The sequence below is a fragment of the Panthera tigris genome, chromosome D3, assembly GCF_018350195.1.
Source record: "Panthera tigris isolate Pti1 chromosome D3, P.tigris_Pti1_mat1.1, whole genome shotgun sequence".
In the NCBI taxonomy this organism is placed as follows: domain Eukaryota; kingdom Metazoa; phylum Chordata; class Mammalia; order Carnivora; family Felidae; genus Panthera; species Panthera tigris.
Genome location: NC_056671.1, coordinates 9,675,323 through 9,690,448, shown reverse-complemented (window position 1 = coordinate 9,690,448; position 15,126 = coordinate 9,675,323). Strand labels below are relative to the sequence as shown.

Sequence of the window (15,126 nt, the reverse complement as noted above, 5' to 3'; positions counted from 1 at the left end):
CCGCGACTATCGCGATAGAAGAGCGAGATCGGCGCTGGCCCTTTAACAGCCCCTTCCCGGGGGCCTGCCCCACGCGTGCGCACTGCGGTTCTGCGCTTGTCATCATGGCGACGCGGGGCCATGTGCAGGACCCTAACGACAGGCGCCTCCGGCCCATTTACGGTGAGTGCCTGGGGCCAGCCCGGTAGTTGGCCGGACGTATCGAGGGCTGTTGAGGCCGGGGCAAAGGTCCAGGAGGGGCGCGGAGGGGGCGGGCGCGGAGCTGTAGGGCGCTGGGGACGGACCGCGCGGGCCTCTAGGCCGCAGCCACGGGCCTCGCGTAGGCGCCGGCCGGGCCTTCCTAAGCCGTACGGTGGCAGCGGCGTGGTCCAGACGGCGGCAGGTCAGCGGAGATGGCCCGGCATGCAGGCTCTGTGAGGGACTTACTCCCACAGAGACCTGCGCTGCCCGTAGGCTGCGTTGTGCCAAGGAAGACCCAAGATCTCAGGTGGATCCCGAGCCAGGTGGAAGCTGGCTCCGGCGTGAGGGTGCGACGTTCTGCTTGAGGGAAAATTCCTCACTAAAGACTTTTTACTTACGGGAAGCGGGCTTAGGGGGTTGTGACTAGCGGTGCTCGATGCACACGGAGAAACAGGTCCAACGAGGGGAAGGGGCTGACGCAAGGTCACCCCGATCGAGTCTGGAGCAGGCCCGGCTTCGAGGCTCCCTATCCAGGGCTCTTTGGTGGAGAAACAGCTGCTCTGGGCGCACGTGGGAGGCAGCGGCGGGGCTTAGGGAGGGGTCTTGGGCCCAAAATAACGGTGAGAAGACTGTGATAACTCGTGTCAGAGGGGCATGCAGGGCTGCTGCAGGGCTTTTCCTTTCTGCAGCTTCTCTGGTTTTCTCTGCAGCTTGCCTTCTGCTTGCTAAGTGGATCCCCCTCCGTAACGCTTACTACCTCAGCCCCGCAGGCTTGCAGACCTTGAAGTCATTCTGATACCCCGGTTGGGAAAAATCGACAGGTTTGAGTCAGGGGAAATGCCTTTTCAATAACCGAGTTCTGTAATTGGGCAGGGGCCCTTTTTGCAGCTCTTCTCATAGATGGCTGGTCTCAGTTAATGGTGAGGAAGGCTTCAAGGTCAGTGGTATTGCCAAACTAGACCTCGCGTCTATAGTGTAGGTGTTAACTGAATGGAGGTTTCTCCCCATGGCTGAGATCATTCAAGGTTTCTCGGGGAGGGGGGCAGCTTTATTTCTGGCACAGTTGGTCCTGCTTTTATAATTTGTATGCTGCTTTACTGTCACATCTGATCTGATTCTAGCAGCAATCCTGTGAGATGGGAAATAATAGCTGATGTGTATAGACGGGTAATTATGTCATTCTCTGTCATCGGCCCTTCATATGGGTTATCTCGTTTAATTTGTACGCATTCTTATGAGGTGGGTAGTTTTTTCCAGTCCCACAATGCCCCTCCCCCCTTCTCCCCACAGATGAGGAAGATGGGGCATTGTTGTTGTGTCATTATTTGCCTAAGGTTATTCAGGTCACATTTGATGGAGCTAGGATCTGAACTGCTGTGGGCTGTCCTAGGCTCACTCTCTTAACCACTGCTAGAAGGTACTTCACTTTGAGCTGAAGACACTGACCTGCCAAAAGTCACACAGGTGGCGAGTGGCAGAGGTAGGACTCTGTTTGCAACAGTTTCCCGTTGGTGCATGTTATCATACCCTCCTGTATATGTATATTCATTCAGAGGGCAGGGTTGAAATGAGGTGATTGAAGATAGGAACTGAGTCCAGGCAGGGCTCACAATTTCTGGCTTATTAAAAGTCTATGCAGCAGCAGCTGCCTGTGGACTTTTTTTTTTTTTTTTTTAAGTTTATTTATTTATTTTTGAGAGAGGAGAGGGAGAATCCCAAGCAGGCTCTGGACCGTTAGCACAGAGCCCGAAACGTAGGGCTCAGACTCAAATCATGAGATCATGACCTGAGCCGAAGTCAAGAGTTGGATGCTCAACCTGACTGAGCCACCCGGGCGCCCCAGACTTTTTTTTTTTTTTTTTAAGTTTTATTTATTTATTTAAGTAATCTCTACACCCATCATGGGGCTCAAACTCACAACCCCAAGATCAAGAATCACATGCTCTTCCTACTTAACAGTCAGCACCCTCCCCCACCCCCCCCCCACCTTTAAACTAAAAAAGATTCAGTACTTTTAAAAATAATTGGATTTCAAAAATTGTTGTTGAGGCCCAAAGAAAATGCTTTTGGTGTCCCATAAGTTATTTAGAAATAACAGTGTTTTGAACTACCCAGTAAGATACACCATGTCCATTTTGCGTTGCTAACCATTAGGATATGTTAACCAGAAGTGACAGGTCATATTTTCCAAACTGAAGCTGGAATTATGTAGCTTTTGTTATAGTTACATGGGAGAGGATTAGAAGAAGCTTTCTTTAAGAATTCCAGAGCAATTGGGGCGCCTGCGTGGCTCAATCGGTTGAGCGTCTGACTTCGGCTCAGGTCATGATCTCACTGTTTGTGAGTTCGAGCCCTGCCATCGGGCTCTTTGCTGACAGCTCAGCCTGGAACCTGATTCTGTGTCTTCCCCTTCCTCTGCCCTTCCCCTGCTCGCATGCTCTCTCTCTCTCAAAAATAAACATTAAAAAAAATTAAAAAAAAAAAAAAGAATTCCAAAGCAATTAATATAAACTGGCAGGAGTAGGAAAAGAGAGGTTACCAACTGTCCCTTGTCTTCAGCACTTTTGACTTTTGACTTCCAGACTTTGGACAGCCCCTGCTTTTGTGTTTAAATATATTAGCCCCTAACCACTCTTGTTCCTTGAATTCAGAGGTTTATTAGCTGGTAAATGAAAAGCTTATGCTTGATACGTAGTGCTTGTCCATCAGTCAGAAGTTCAACAACTGTCAGGATTAATTGAGTGCTTATTTGTATGCTAACTGTCCTATTAGGTAGTAAGATTATTGTAATTATAGTGGTAAACTAAAGGTCAGAGATTAACTTGCTCAGAGTCGCAGTTATTAAGTTGCAGATCTGGGATTTGAACATAGGCATTGTCACTGAGAGCCCAGTTCTTCACTGAGTTCAGAATTAGCAGCATCACTATCTTTGTATAGCACTATTTATACTGCCAACGTTTTAGCATTTTACAACTGTTGGAAACTTGCCTGTGACCTCAGCTCTTGCTGAATACTGTTTAGGGTAAAAGTGGACAGGGCTGTATGGGTGATTAACTGTGAAATTGTGGTCAGTTGAGATGTGGGTTAAAATTATATTTTCAGTGTCTAGGTTTGGAATAAGTTTTCAGAAATTTCATTAGTTGAAACATCTTCAGAGTGCATCTCATTACTCATAAATTGGTAAGTTTAGGTATTGTATTTTTGGTGTTTGAAAACCACCCCTGACCTTACTAGAGCACCTATTTTATTCGTTTTTCTTTTGCTAAAATTACTCTCCTGTGCTGTGTGGTTTTTCACAGATTTTGTATTCTCATGTGACTTGGTGAGCCCCAGTGCTTTCTTGTACCATTATTATTAATTTTAAACTGTTTTTAGTGGTTAGGGGAACAAGTGGGGTGGAAGTGATGGTCATGTATGGCACGTCATAAATTTGTGTAGAAATCAGGAATTACTAGGTCAGCAATTGCAAAATAGGGAAGTTTCAAAGAAAAAAAATTTCCCATATCCTTTGAATGCACATACACATTTATATTTACTTTCTGGGTGCAATATCTTTTGTTCTAATCTGTCCTACTGGCTTCCAGTCTTGCTGTAGTCTGGATCAGGTATAATATACTTCCTAGCTGTGTTTTCTGAATGATAATCACTTCTTTGGTGAGTTACCACGTTTCCCTTTGGTGCCTGGCCAACTCCAGGTAATTATTCTGCTGTAGTTCATTAGTAAATGCTCCTGAGTCCTCAGTCGAATGTGGTATTTATTCTGAATCTTCTGTTGGGCATTGTTAGCTCACGAGTTGTGTCCTGTTTTCCCCCAGGAATGGCAGGGCATCTTGGGGACTGAAGACCATCTTGCCTTTTTGTGGAAGAGTCACTTGGCACAACCTCTTTTCTTCTGTTTGGAAATTATTATGACCATTTAAAAAGCTCTGACTTAGATCTCTACATTCTAAAAGGATTTAATTTCATTTAATTTAATTAATTCATGGGGCGCTTGGGTGGCTCAGTCGGTTGAGCGTCAGGTTTCGGCTCAGGTCATGATCTTGCGGTGTGTGAGTTCAAGCCCTGCGTAGGGCTCTGTGCTGACAGGTCACAGCCTGGAGCCTGCTTCGGATTCTGTCTCTCCCATTCTCTCTGCCCCTCCCCCACTCATGCTCTCTCTCTCAAAAATGAATAAATGTTTAAAAAATTAAATATTAAAAAAATTTTAATTAATTCATTTTCTTAAATATTTATTTTTGAGAGAGAAAGAGAGAGAGAGTGAGAGTATGCGTGCAGGCAAGTGGGGGAGGGGCAGAGAGAGGGGGGAACAGAGGATCTGAAGTGGGCTCTGTGCTGACACGGGGCTCCAACTTGGGAATCTCGAGATTATGACCTGAGCTGAAGTCAGATGCTCAACTGACTGAGCCAGCCAGATGGCCCTCTAAAAGCATTTTAGACTTAAAGATTTTAATGCACAGGGGCTCTCAGGTGGCTCAGTTGGTTAAACAACTGACTCTTGATTTCAGCTATCAGCACAGAGCCCACTTGGGATTCTCTCTGCACCCCTCTCCTTTTCATGTGCTCTCTCTCAAAATAAACAAACAAACATGAAAAAATTTTAATGCACAGAAAATTCTTTTTTTTTTTTTAACATTTATGTATTTTTGAGAAGAGGTGGGAGAGGGGCAGAGAGAGAGACAGAGAGACACAGAATTGGAAGCAGGCTTCAGGCTCTGAGCTGTCAGCACAGAGCCTGACATGGGGGCTCGAACCTGCGAACCATGAGATCATGACCTGAGCTGAAGTCAGACACTTAACTGATGAGCCACCCAGGCTCCCCTGCACAGAAAATTCTTAAAAGAATACATAGAATAGAACATAAAGCATAGGGCAAGATTTATAGACTAATGCTTTTCATGTTATGCTCTTATGAACTATTTGGATTTTTTTTTTTTTTTTACCATCACTTGCACAATTTTTGTTATTTAAAAAATTAGTTGAGGGGTGCCTGGGTGACTCAGTCGGTTAAGCATCTGACTGGATTTTGGTTCAGGTCTCATGGTTCATAGGTTTGAGCGCCACATCAGGCTCCATGCTAGTGGTGTGCAGCAAGATTTTGCAAAAACTTTTAATAGAATGAAGCCATCGCTAATACTTGGTTCTTTGAACTTCCTGTTGTGGTCACTTTGCATGCATATATCTCTCCTTTCCCTGATACATTACCTCAATTTCTAGAAGATTGTCTTTTTCTCCGCCCCCCGCCGCCCCCCCCATGCAGTTTGTTAATTTATGTATTCCTTTCTTCATTCAGCTTATTTATTGAGAGCCCAATATGTGCTAGGCACAATGTAGATTCGGGGAGTGAGTGAGTACCGAATAGCACAGCATAGACATGGTTTCAGCTTTCAAGAAGCTTGTGGTTTCAACAGTTTTGTTTTTTTCAATAGAGTTTTAAAAGATAATGTTACACATAATCAATACATTTGTGTTAAGGGCTTTGAAGGAACAATATAGGTTCCCATGAGTGCATACAAATGTGCATCTCAGCCATTGGGGACAAGACAAGAACAGGTTCTCTGTGGAAGTGACATTTTAAGAAGAGTAGAGGTTAGTCAGGCAGTGAGTGTAGCAGTGTAGAGATTGGTGAGATGAGGCTACATGGGTAGACAAACTCAGCATTGTAAGCTATTTTAAGAATTTTGAAGTTTGTGGTTCTCCTGGGTGGCTCAGTTGGTTAAGCATCCGACTTCAGTTCAGGTCGTGATCTTGCGGTTTGGGAGTTTGAGCCCTGTGTTGGGCTCTGTGCTGACAGCTCGGAGCCTGAAGTCTGCTTCGGAATCTATGACTGCCCCTCTCTCTGCCCCTCTCCTGCTCATGCTCTGTCTCTCTGTCTCTCAAAAAATAAATGTTAAAAAATTAAAAAAAAGAATTTTGAAATTTGTTTTAAAGACAGTGAGAAACACCAAAGAGATTAACCAGGAGAGTGGGGTGATCAGGCTTGCATTTTAAAAGGATAGTCCTCCCACCTTTTTTTAATTAGGTAGGGTCCACACCCAGCATGAGACTTGAACTCATGACCCTCGGATCAAGAATCACATGCTCTACCAACTGAGCCAGGCAGATGCCCCTAAAAAGATTGGGAGAAATAGGCTAAAAGGAGGGGGGGGGGGCAAATGTAGACGGTGAGGTAATCAGGAGCTATTATTCATTTTTATTTATTTTTTAAAATTTAAGTTTATTTTGAGAGAGAAAGCATGAGTCAGGGAGGGGCAGAGAGAGAGGGAGAGAGAATCCCAAGCAGGCCCCATGTTGTTAGTGCAGAGCCCGATGTGGGGCTCTAACTTCTGAACTGTGAGATCATGACCTGAGCTGAAGTCAGACGCTTAACTGACTGAGCCACCCAGGCACCCGCATCGTTCATTTTTAAATTTAACCTTTCCTGCAGTCTTGCACTTAGTACATATTTAACAAAAGTTTGTTGACTGAAAGAATGTTTCACCTACAATTTGTACTCTTGGTAAAAGCAAGTCTTCTATCCTAAAACATTCAGGATTTTAAGCAAAGGACATTGTAATTAATTAATTATTTTATTAATGTTTATTTCTGAGAGAGAGAGAGAGAGAGAGAGAGAGAGAGAGAGACAGAGCATGAGTGGGGGAGGGGCAGAGAGAGAGGGAGAGAATCTGAAGCAGGCTCCAGGCTCTGAGCCGTCAGCACAGAGCCCGATGCGGGGCTCAGACCCATGGACTGCGAGATCATGATCTGAGCTGAAGTTAGGCGCTTAACCAACTGAGCCACCCAGGTGCCCCCAAGGACATTGTAATTTAAAGGTGGGGCTATGTTTAGGTGCCTTGAGTGACTCAGTTGGTTATCTGACTCTTGGTTCTGGTTCAGGTCATGATCTCCTGGTTCATGGGATCGAGGCCCACATTGGGCTCATGCTGACGGTGCGGAGCTTACTTGGGATTCTGTCTTACCTCTCTTACCTCTCCCCACTCGTGCTTGCACTTTCTCTCTCGAAATAAATAAACTGAAGAAAAAACGATGGAGTTATGTTGTATTCAGTCTTTTTTTCTAAATTGGAGCAATATCTTTGATCGTGTTTTTGATAGTCTCTTGCCAATGATTTGACTCCTTGTTTCCCAAATTTGTTTCATTTTTCTACCCCATTTGATGATTCCAGCTCTATTATAGTATTATCTATACTATTACGTATTTAATAGTTTTTTCTAAGTTGATTTTTAACTTAAAGTTATTAAAATTTTTTTAACATTTATTTATTTTTGAGAGACAGAGCAAGACAGAGCACAAGCAGGAGAAGGACAGAGAGAGAGGGAGACAGAATGTGAAGCAGGCTCCAGGCTCTGAGCTGTCAGCACAGAGCCCGAGGCGGAGCTCAAACGCACAGACCTCTATCTAGATCATGACCTGAGCTGAAGTCAGAGGCTTAACTGACTGAGCCACCCAGGCGCCCCTAACTTAAAGTTATTTAAAAATAATGTATATCATTATCCTTAGTGGAGGACCTGTCGCTTGTGCTGAGAAAAAAAAGCCACAAAATAAGTAAGATGAAAACAATACAATGGTGTTGGAGTCTTTACTAGATTCTGATACTTTTGTGAAACTCTGAGTTTGAGGTCTTTCCTTCGTCATTAAAAAACATTAGAAAGTATTAAAGAAGTGGGGTTCTTGGCGGCCTCAGTTGGTGGAGACGTGACTCTTGATCTTAGGGTTGTGAGTTCAAGCCCCATATTAGGTGTAGAGATTACTTGAAAATCTTAAAAAAAAAAAAATACTAAAGAAGTGATGGGCTAACACTGAACTGAGACGGTCTCCTTAATATAAGGGAAACATTGGAACAGGTCTGGTTTCTCACTGCATCATCTAGTGCTGACTGCAAGGGCAGCTTAAAAAACGTGTCACTGAGGATGGCACCCATTCTTTGAAAACTTTGCTTTCACTTATGCATCATTATCTTATTGTTTCCTAGGCCTGATTTGTAAATGGCTGATTTTGGCTTCACTCTTATTTTATTATTTTTTAAAATTTTTATTATTTTTTAATGCTTATTTACTTTTGAGAGAGACAAAGACAGAGAATGCGAGTGAGTTAGGGGCAGAGAGAGAGGGAGATACAGATCTGAAGCAGGATCCAGGCTCCGAGCTGTCAGCACAGAGCCCGATGTGGGGCTCAAACTCATGAAATGTGAGATAACCTGAGCTGAAGTCGGCTGCTCAACCAACTGAGCCGCCCAGGCGCCCCGGCTTAACTCCTATTATTATGGGAACAACACCAGTCCTCAGGGTCAAAAACCACAGTTACCCTTGAGTAAATTTTAAAACAACTTACTAAAAAGACAGACTTAGGATATCATATTTATTGGCCTGTTAGCTCCAAGGGCTAAATAATTTATATTCCAGAGTTAGTAATGTAGAATGAAAGTAGACTTTTCCCACCTCACCATCCAGGAAGGGGGAGTCTGACAGCAGACTGGCTGAATGTAGAGGAGTGTCTTAGTTAAAACTGTTTTGGGTGCAAGGAGCAGAAGAAACTCATTGACACAAGCTCAAGGAAGAGGTTGCTATAAGTCCCGGTGGGATCTTAGTGTAGGAATGTAGTGTTCAGGGGCTGATGGAAACTGGAGAGCTGTCAGGATCTAAGGCTTTTTTTCCAGATTTTCATCTTTGTTTTTATCTGTGTGTGTTTATTTTCAGCTTGGTTCTTCAGACTAGTTTTTTCCTCCTTACTCATCAGTTTACCCAGGGCCCAACATGTTGGCTTGGCCCACACCAAGATGTGACCTCTCCCCGCAAGCTTAAGTTAATCAGCACTGCCCTGCTCCCAATCTTTTGATAAAGTGACATTTTAAATTCTTTTATAAAAGTTATGTAAATGAAGAGGCAAGAGATAACTCCTTTTCTTCACTCTCCATCAACCACTTTGCATCCCCTAAGGCTCCTTCAAAATGGAAATTGTGACTGGTAATGTCAGAATATTTATTGCCTTCCAAATGAGGTTTCTCTATAGCTTTCTGACTCTGGCTTTGTGACTCAGTGGTGTGGTTATAGATTACCAGGGAGAAACCTGATTTACCCTTTGGTTAAATATCCACCTCATTTGGTGTAGTTATGAGCTCTAGATATGGTCATCTAATCATCCCCCTGCAGCAGAGGTAGTGGAAATCATTTCCAGAGAAGCGGGCATGGGCAGGTAGGGACTGAGGGAAAAGTTGAATACCCTTCTAGTCCCGACTTCTGGTCTCATCCATTTATGGGCCGATCCTCAGACCTGGGGTCTCATCAAGGATTTTTTATTTTTTAATATTTATTTATTTTTTGGAGAGTGCAAGCAGGGGAGGGGCAGAGAGAGGGGGACAGAAGATCCGAAGTGGGCTCTGCCCTGACAGGCTGACAGCAGCGAGCCTGATACGGGGCTCGAAAACCTCTAGATCCTGACCTGAGCTGAAGTTGGATGCTCAACCTACTGAGCACCCAGGTGCCCCTCATCAAGGGCATTTAATTACTGTTGGAGAAGGCTTCAGGGTATGCCCTATGAACCTAGAGTCTTGCAGGAATGAGTCAGAAGTGATTTGGAACTGACTCAGAAAGAGATCAGCATCAAGTTTTTAGGAAGAGAAAGTGTCCTTTATTGAGCTGAAATGTCTCGTCAGGTATTCTGTGAGGACAAATGGTGGCATATTGGCTGAGCTATTTAAGAAAACTGGTGTTAGATATTTGGGTATTCAGGCCAAGATTGTATGCATTTATTTAGTTAGTCAGTTAGTTCTTTAGTCTGTCCACCTGAGTGTTTGATCAGAGGCCTGAAAGTTTTTGATCTTCCTTTCTAGCTTCCCTGCAGAGTAAAGCTGCTTCTTCTTTTTTTAAGTGTATTTATTTATTTTGAAAGGGAGAGAGCACACGATCAGGGGAGGGGCAGAGAGGAGGAGAGAGAGAATCCCAAGCAGCTATCAGCGTGGAGCCCATTGTGGGGTTCGAACTCACGAACTGTGAGATCATGACCTGAGCCGAAACCAAGAGTTGGACGCCCAACCAACTGAGCCACCCATGTGCTCCCAGAGTATAAAGCTTCTTAATTTTTTCACCTAAGCATTCTTGGTGCTCATCAGTGTTACATGGATGGAAGAAGGTCTGAAGAGAGGAAACTCGTGTTCATGTGATTGTTTTCAGTTTTAGTAAAGTATTCATTGGAGAAAAATTGAATTTATTAGGTAAAATGATAGTCTATTTCTGTTATTTGGGAAACTCTGGGCCACCAGGGCCATAGATTATTTTGAGTTGTTTATGCTTTCTTTGTCCCTATGCTGATTTGGGACCTTGATGGACAGAGAGGTACTATTAGAGGTAGTAGATTGCGAACTGGCCTGTGTTCAGTCATCTTTCTATATTTAGAATTGACAGCTACCACCCTGTTTCCCACTTGTAACACTTCTCACTTTCCTTTTATATACATATACACACACACACACGCACACATTTTATCAATATGCTATATTTGTTAGAGCAGTTTTAGGGTTATAGAAAAATGAGTGAAAAAGTATAGTGCCTGTATATTCCTACACTCCCACCTCTACCCCCAGTTTCCCCTGTTGTTAATATCTTGATTCAGTGTGGTACTTTGTTTCAGTTGCTGAGCCAATATGATAGTTTATTATTCTTTTTTAAAGTTTATTTATTCTGAGAGAGAAACAGTGCAAGCAGGGAGGAGCAGAGAGACAGAGAGACAGAATTGCAAGCAGGCTCTGCCCTGTCAGTGCAGAGCCCAATGCAGGGCTCAAACTTAGGAACTGTGAGATCATGACCTGAGCTGAGATGAAGTGTCAGACGCTTAACTGACTGAACTATCCAGGTGCCCCAATATATTGGATAGTTTATTTTTAACTAATGTTTATGGTTTTCTAATTTACATTAGGGTTCATTCTTTGTGTCATACCTTCTGTGGGTTTTGACAAAAGTATGTTGACCTATATCCATCGTTACGGTATCATATAGAATGGTTTCCCTGCCTTAAAAATCCCCTGTGCTCCACCCATTCATCTCTCCCCCAGCCTCTGGCAACCATTGATTGTTTCACTGTCTCTATAATTTTTGCCTTCTTTAGAATGCCTTATAGTTGGAATCATATAGTATGTAGCCTTGTCAGATTGGCTTTTTTTTTTTTTTTCAAGTTTTATTTATTTTTGAGAGAGAGAGGGAGACACAGAATCTGAAGCAGGCTCCAGGCTGTGAGCTGTCAGCACAGAGCCCGATGCGGGGCTCGAACTCACAGACTGTGAGACCATGACCTGAGCTGAAGTCAGACGCTTAACTGACGAAGCCACCCAGGCGCCCCTCAGATTGGCTTCTTTCACTTAGCAATATGCATTTTGAAGATCCTTCTTGTTTTTTTGTGCCTTGATAGCTCATTTCTTTGTATTGCTGGATAATATTCCATTGTATGGATGTACCACATTTTGATTATCCATTGGCCCATTGAAGGACATCTTGGCTGCTTCCGAGGCTTGGTAGTTATGAATAAAGCTGCCATAAACATTTGTGGGCAGGCTTTTGTGTGGAGGTAAGTTTTCAGCTTACTTGGGTAGAGACCAAGGAGCACGATTGCTGGATCTCAAGGCAGAGTAGTGTGTTTAGTGTGTGAAGAACCTGGCAAACTGTTTTCAAGGTGTGTGTACCATTTACATTCCCAGTAGTACTGGGTGAGAGGCACTGATGCTGCATGTACTCACCAGCATTTGATCCATAACTTATTTTGAGTTATCTGTGTCTCATCTGCTCCTACCCTGATTTGGGACCTTGATGAGCAAAGAGGGACTTGGTGTAGTAGTAGTAGTAGTAGTAGGTTGTGAACTGGCTTGTGTTTAAGTCATCTTTCTGTATTTAGAATTGACAGCTACCTCCATTTCCCATTTATGACACTTCTTTTCTTTTCATTTTGTTTTATTTTTTATATGTTTTTAAGTGTTTATTTATTTTTGAGAGAGAGACAGACGGACAGACACACACACACACACACACACACACACACACACACACAGATCTGAAGCAGGCTCCAGGCTCTGAGCTGTCAGCACAGAGCCAGACATGGGGCTTGAACTCCTGAGACGTGAGATAATGACCTGAGCCGAAGTCACATGCTAAACCAATTGAGCCACTCAGGCACCTCTCATTTTCTTTTAGATCTTAATCTTGAAATTAATCTTTGCTTTTGTTAGACTTTTGGATAATAATTGATTCCTATTTTTACTTAACTCAATTTTTATAACAGGTCTGAGAGATGACTATAGGAATATAAGATTGTATTCTGGATCATCGTAACCATTTAGAGTTAAAATTAACACCATGATGTTTTTGATACTGAATTAAGATACTTTATGAAACATCTGATGACAGCCTATGCATTTTTCCTATCTTTTGAAGGAATATAATAACTATCGTAATTTGTTTTCGTAGATTATCTTGATAATGGTAATAATAAAATGGCAATTCAGCAAGCAGATAAATTGTTGAAGAAACATAAGGATCTTCATTGTGCTAAGGTAAATTCATTTGCCCTTGACTTACATATTTGGTGGATTATATATTGTAACCTTAAAAAGAAAAAGATGTTTAATCCCTTTAGTGACTCTGTTCAGGGTTTGTCCCCACCCCCCAGGGTATTTTTTTTTTTTTTTAAAGATTTTATTTTATTATTATTTTTTGTTTGTTTTTGAGAGGCCGTGAGCAGGGGAGGGGCAGAGAGAGAGGGAGACAGAATCTAAAGCAGGCTCTGTGCTGTCAGTGTGAAGCCCGATGTGGGGCTTGACCCCATGAATGGTGAGATCGTGACCTGAGCTGATGTTAATTAATTAATTTTTTAAAAAATGTTTCCTCAGTTTTGAGGGAGACAGAGGGAGGGAGGGAGGATGAATGGGGGAAGGGCAGAGAGAAAGGGGGACAGAGGATCAGAAGCAAGCCAGCAAGTAGGCTCTGAGCTGACAGCAGTGAACCTGACGTGGGACTTGAACTCATGAACTGTGAAATCATGACCTGAGTGGAAGTTGGATGCTCAGCCGACTGAGCCACCCGCCGCCCCTAAAGATTTAATTTTTTTTTTTAATTTTTTTTTTTAACATTTTTATTTATTTTTGAGACAGAGCATGAATGGGGGAGGGGCAGAGAGAGAGGGAGACACAGAATCAGAAGCAGGCTCCAGGCTCTGAGCCGTCAGCACAGAGCCCAACGCGGGGCTCGAACTCACAGACTGTGAGATCGTGACCTGAGCCGAAGTCGGACGCTTAACCGACTGAGCCACCCAGGCGCCCCGAGATTTAATTTTTAAGTAATGTCTATACCTAACATGGGGCTTGAACTCACAGCCCTGAGGTCAAGAGTCATATGCTCTACTGACTAAGCCAGCTGGGCTCCCCTTGAAGACATTTGTTTTTCTGATTACTTAAATGCCATAAATAGTATTTAATTATAAGCTAGCTGTTTATTTCTTTGGATATAGCTAACTTAATTATATTATTTTGACAGACTTTTTTTTAAACAGTGTCGTTACATCTTAATATGAAACTAGGAAAGAATCTTGATTTGTTGATATTTTTGGTAAAATATGGTTTACTTGATTAGACCTAGGCATGCCTTACAACTTATGTTGTGTTTTTGAATTCACCTTGTTTTGTTCATATTTTCTTTTCCGTCCTTTTAAAATGAATTTGTCTTTCTTTTGTATCAGGTTTTAAAGGCAATTGGTTTACAGAGAACTGGAAAGCAAGAGGAAGCCTTCACCTTGGCACAGGAGGTGGCGGCCCTTGAACCCACAGATGACAACTCGCTGCAGGCACTGACTATTCTCTACCGGGAGATGCATCGACGTATGTTTCTCGTTTTCATTGTTTTATTACTTTCGTTATTTTTTTAATGTCTTATTTATTTTGAGAGAGAGAGCAAGCTGGGGAGGGGCAGAGAAAGAAGGGGACAGAGGACCCAAAGTAGGCTCTGTGTTGACAGCAGCGAGCCCAATGTGGGGCTTAAACTCACGAACTGTGAGATCACAACCTGAGCCGAAGTTGGATGCTCAGCTGACTGAGCCACCCGAGTGCCCCTTCTTTTTCATTGTTTTTAAACCTGAGCTTAAGGTTTTGGTTACTTCTTAAATTTTTTTTAATGTTTATTTATTTTTGAGACCGAGAGAGAGAGAGAGAGAGAGAGAGAGAGAGAGAGAGAGAGAGAAAATGCACATGCGAGAGCTGGGGAGAGGCAGAGGGAGGGAGACACAGAATCTAAAGCAGTCTGTAGGCTCTGAGCTGTCAGCATAGATCCTGACTCGGGGTTCAAATCCAAGAGCTGTGAGATCATGACTTGAGCTGAAGTTAGATGGTTAACCGACTGAGCCATGAGGCACCCTGAGTTTTTGGTTATTTCTGATTGAGTTCTTTATTTTTCTGTTTTACTGATCACTCATGAGTTGAGTGGATGGCAATAGGTAAAATAATGCATTAACCATGATTTACAAAGACTGTAGGCAAAAAGGATATTTAATTTTATTTTTTTAAACATTTATTTATTTTTGAGAGAGAGCAAGGGGGGAGTGGGGCAGAGGATCCAAAGTGGGCTCCAAGCTGACAGCAGCAAGCCTGATGTGGGCTTGAACTCCTGAACCGTGAGATCATGACCTGAGCTGAAGTCTGATGCTCAACCAACTGGCCCACCCAGATGCCCTGGCAGAAAGGATATTTTGCATGTATTAGGATCCTTGAATTGGAATGAGGACTTGAGGTCAGTTTGTGGCATTTTGACTTATTAAATGGAAGAGTTACCCTTTTTTACTATTTGATATGGAAAATTTCAAACATAAATAAAACCAGAATAGCATAATAAGTCCCATTGTACTCCTTACCCACATTTAGCAGTCATTGTCATATGGCCAATTTTATCTATATCCCATCCCCCTCCCAGATTATTTGTA

At 43.0% G+C, this 15,126-nt stretch overlaps 1 protein-coding gene across 5 annotated transcripts in view; it reads left to right on the top strand.

Annotated features, from left to right (window-relative positions):
• Window positions 1–89: 89 nt before the first annotated feature.
• Window positions 90–15,126, top strand: part of NAA25 (N-alpha-acetyltransferase 25, NatB auxiliary subunit) — an 80,924-nt gene continuing 65,887 nt past the window's right edge. For 3 of the 5 annotated variants that reach the window (XR_006209904.1, XM_042962178.1, XM_042962177.1), the window contains exons 1-3: window positions 90–162; window positions 12,627–12,712; window positions 13,894–14,032. Coding sequence is in view for 4 of the 5 variants with exons in the window: in XM_042962178.1 (XP_042818112.1) it covers window positions 105–162; window positions 12,627–12,712; window positions 13,894–14,032 (283 nt within the window). In the remaining variant the exon portion in view is untranslated. Of the gene's footprint in view, window positions 163–3,152; window positions 3,361–11,669; window positions 11,734–12,626; window positions 12,713–13,893; window positions 14,033–15,126 lie in introns of those variants that run through there. The other 2 variants (XM_042962180.1, XM_042962179.1) reach the window with 2 other exon arrangements.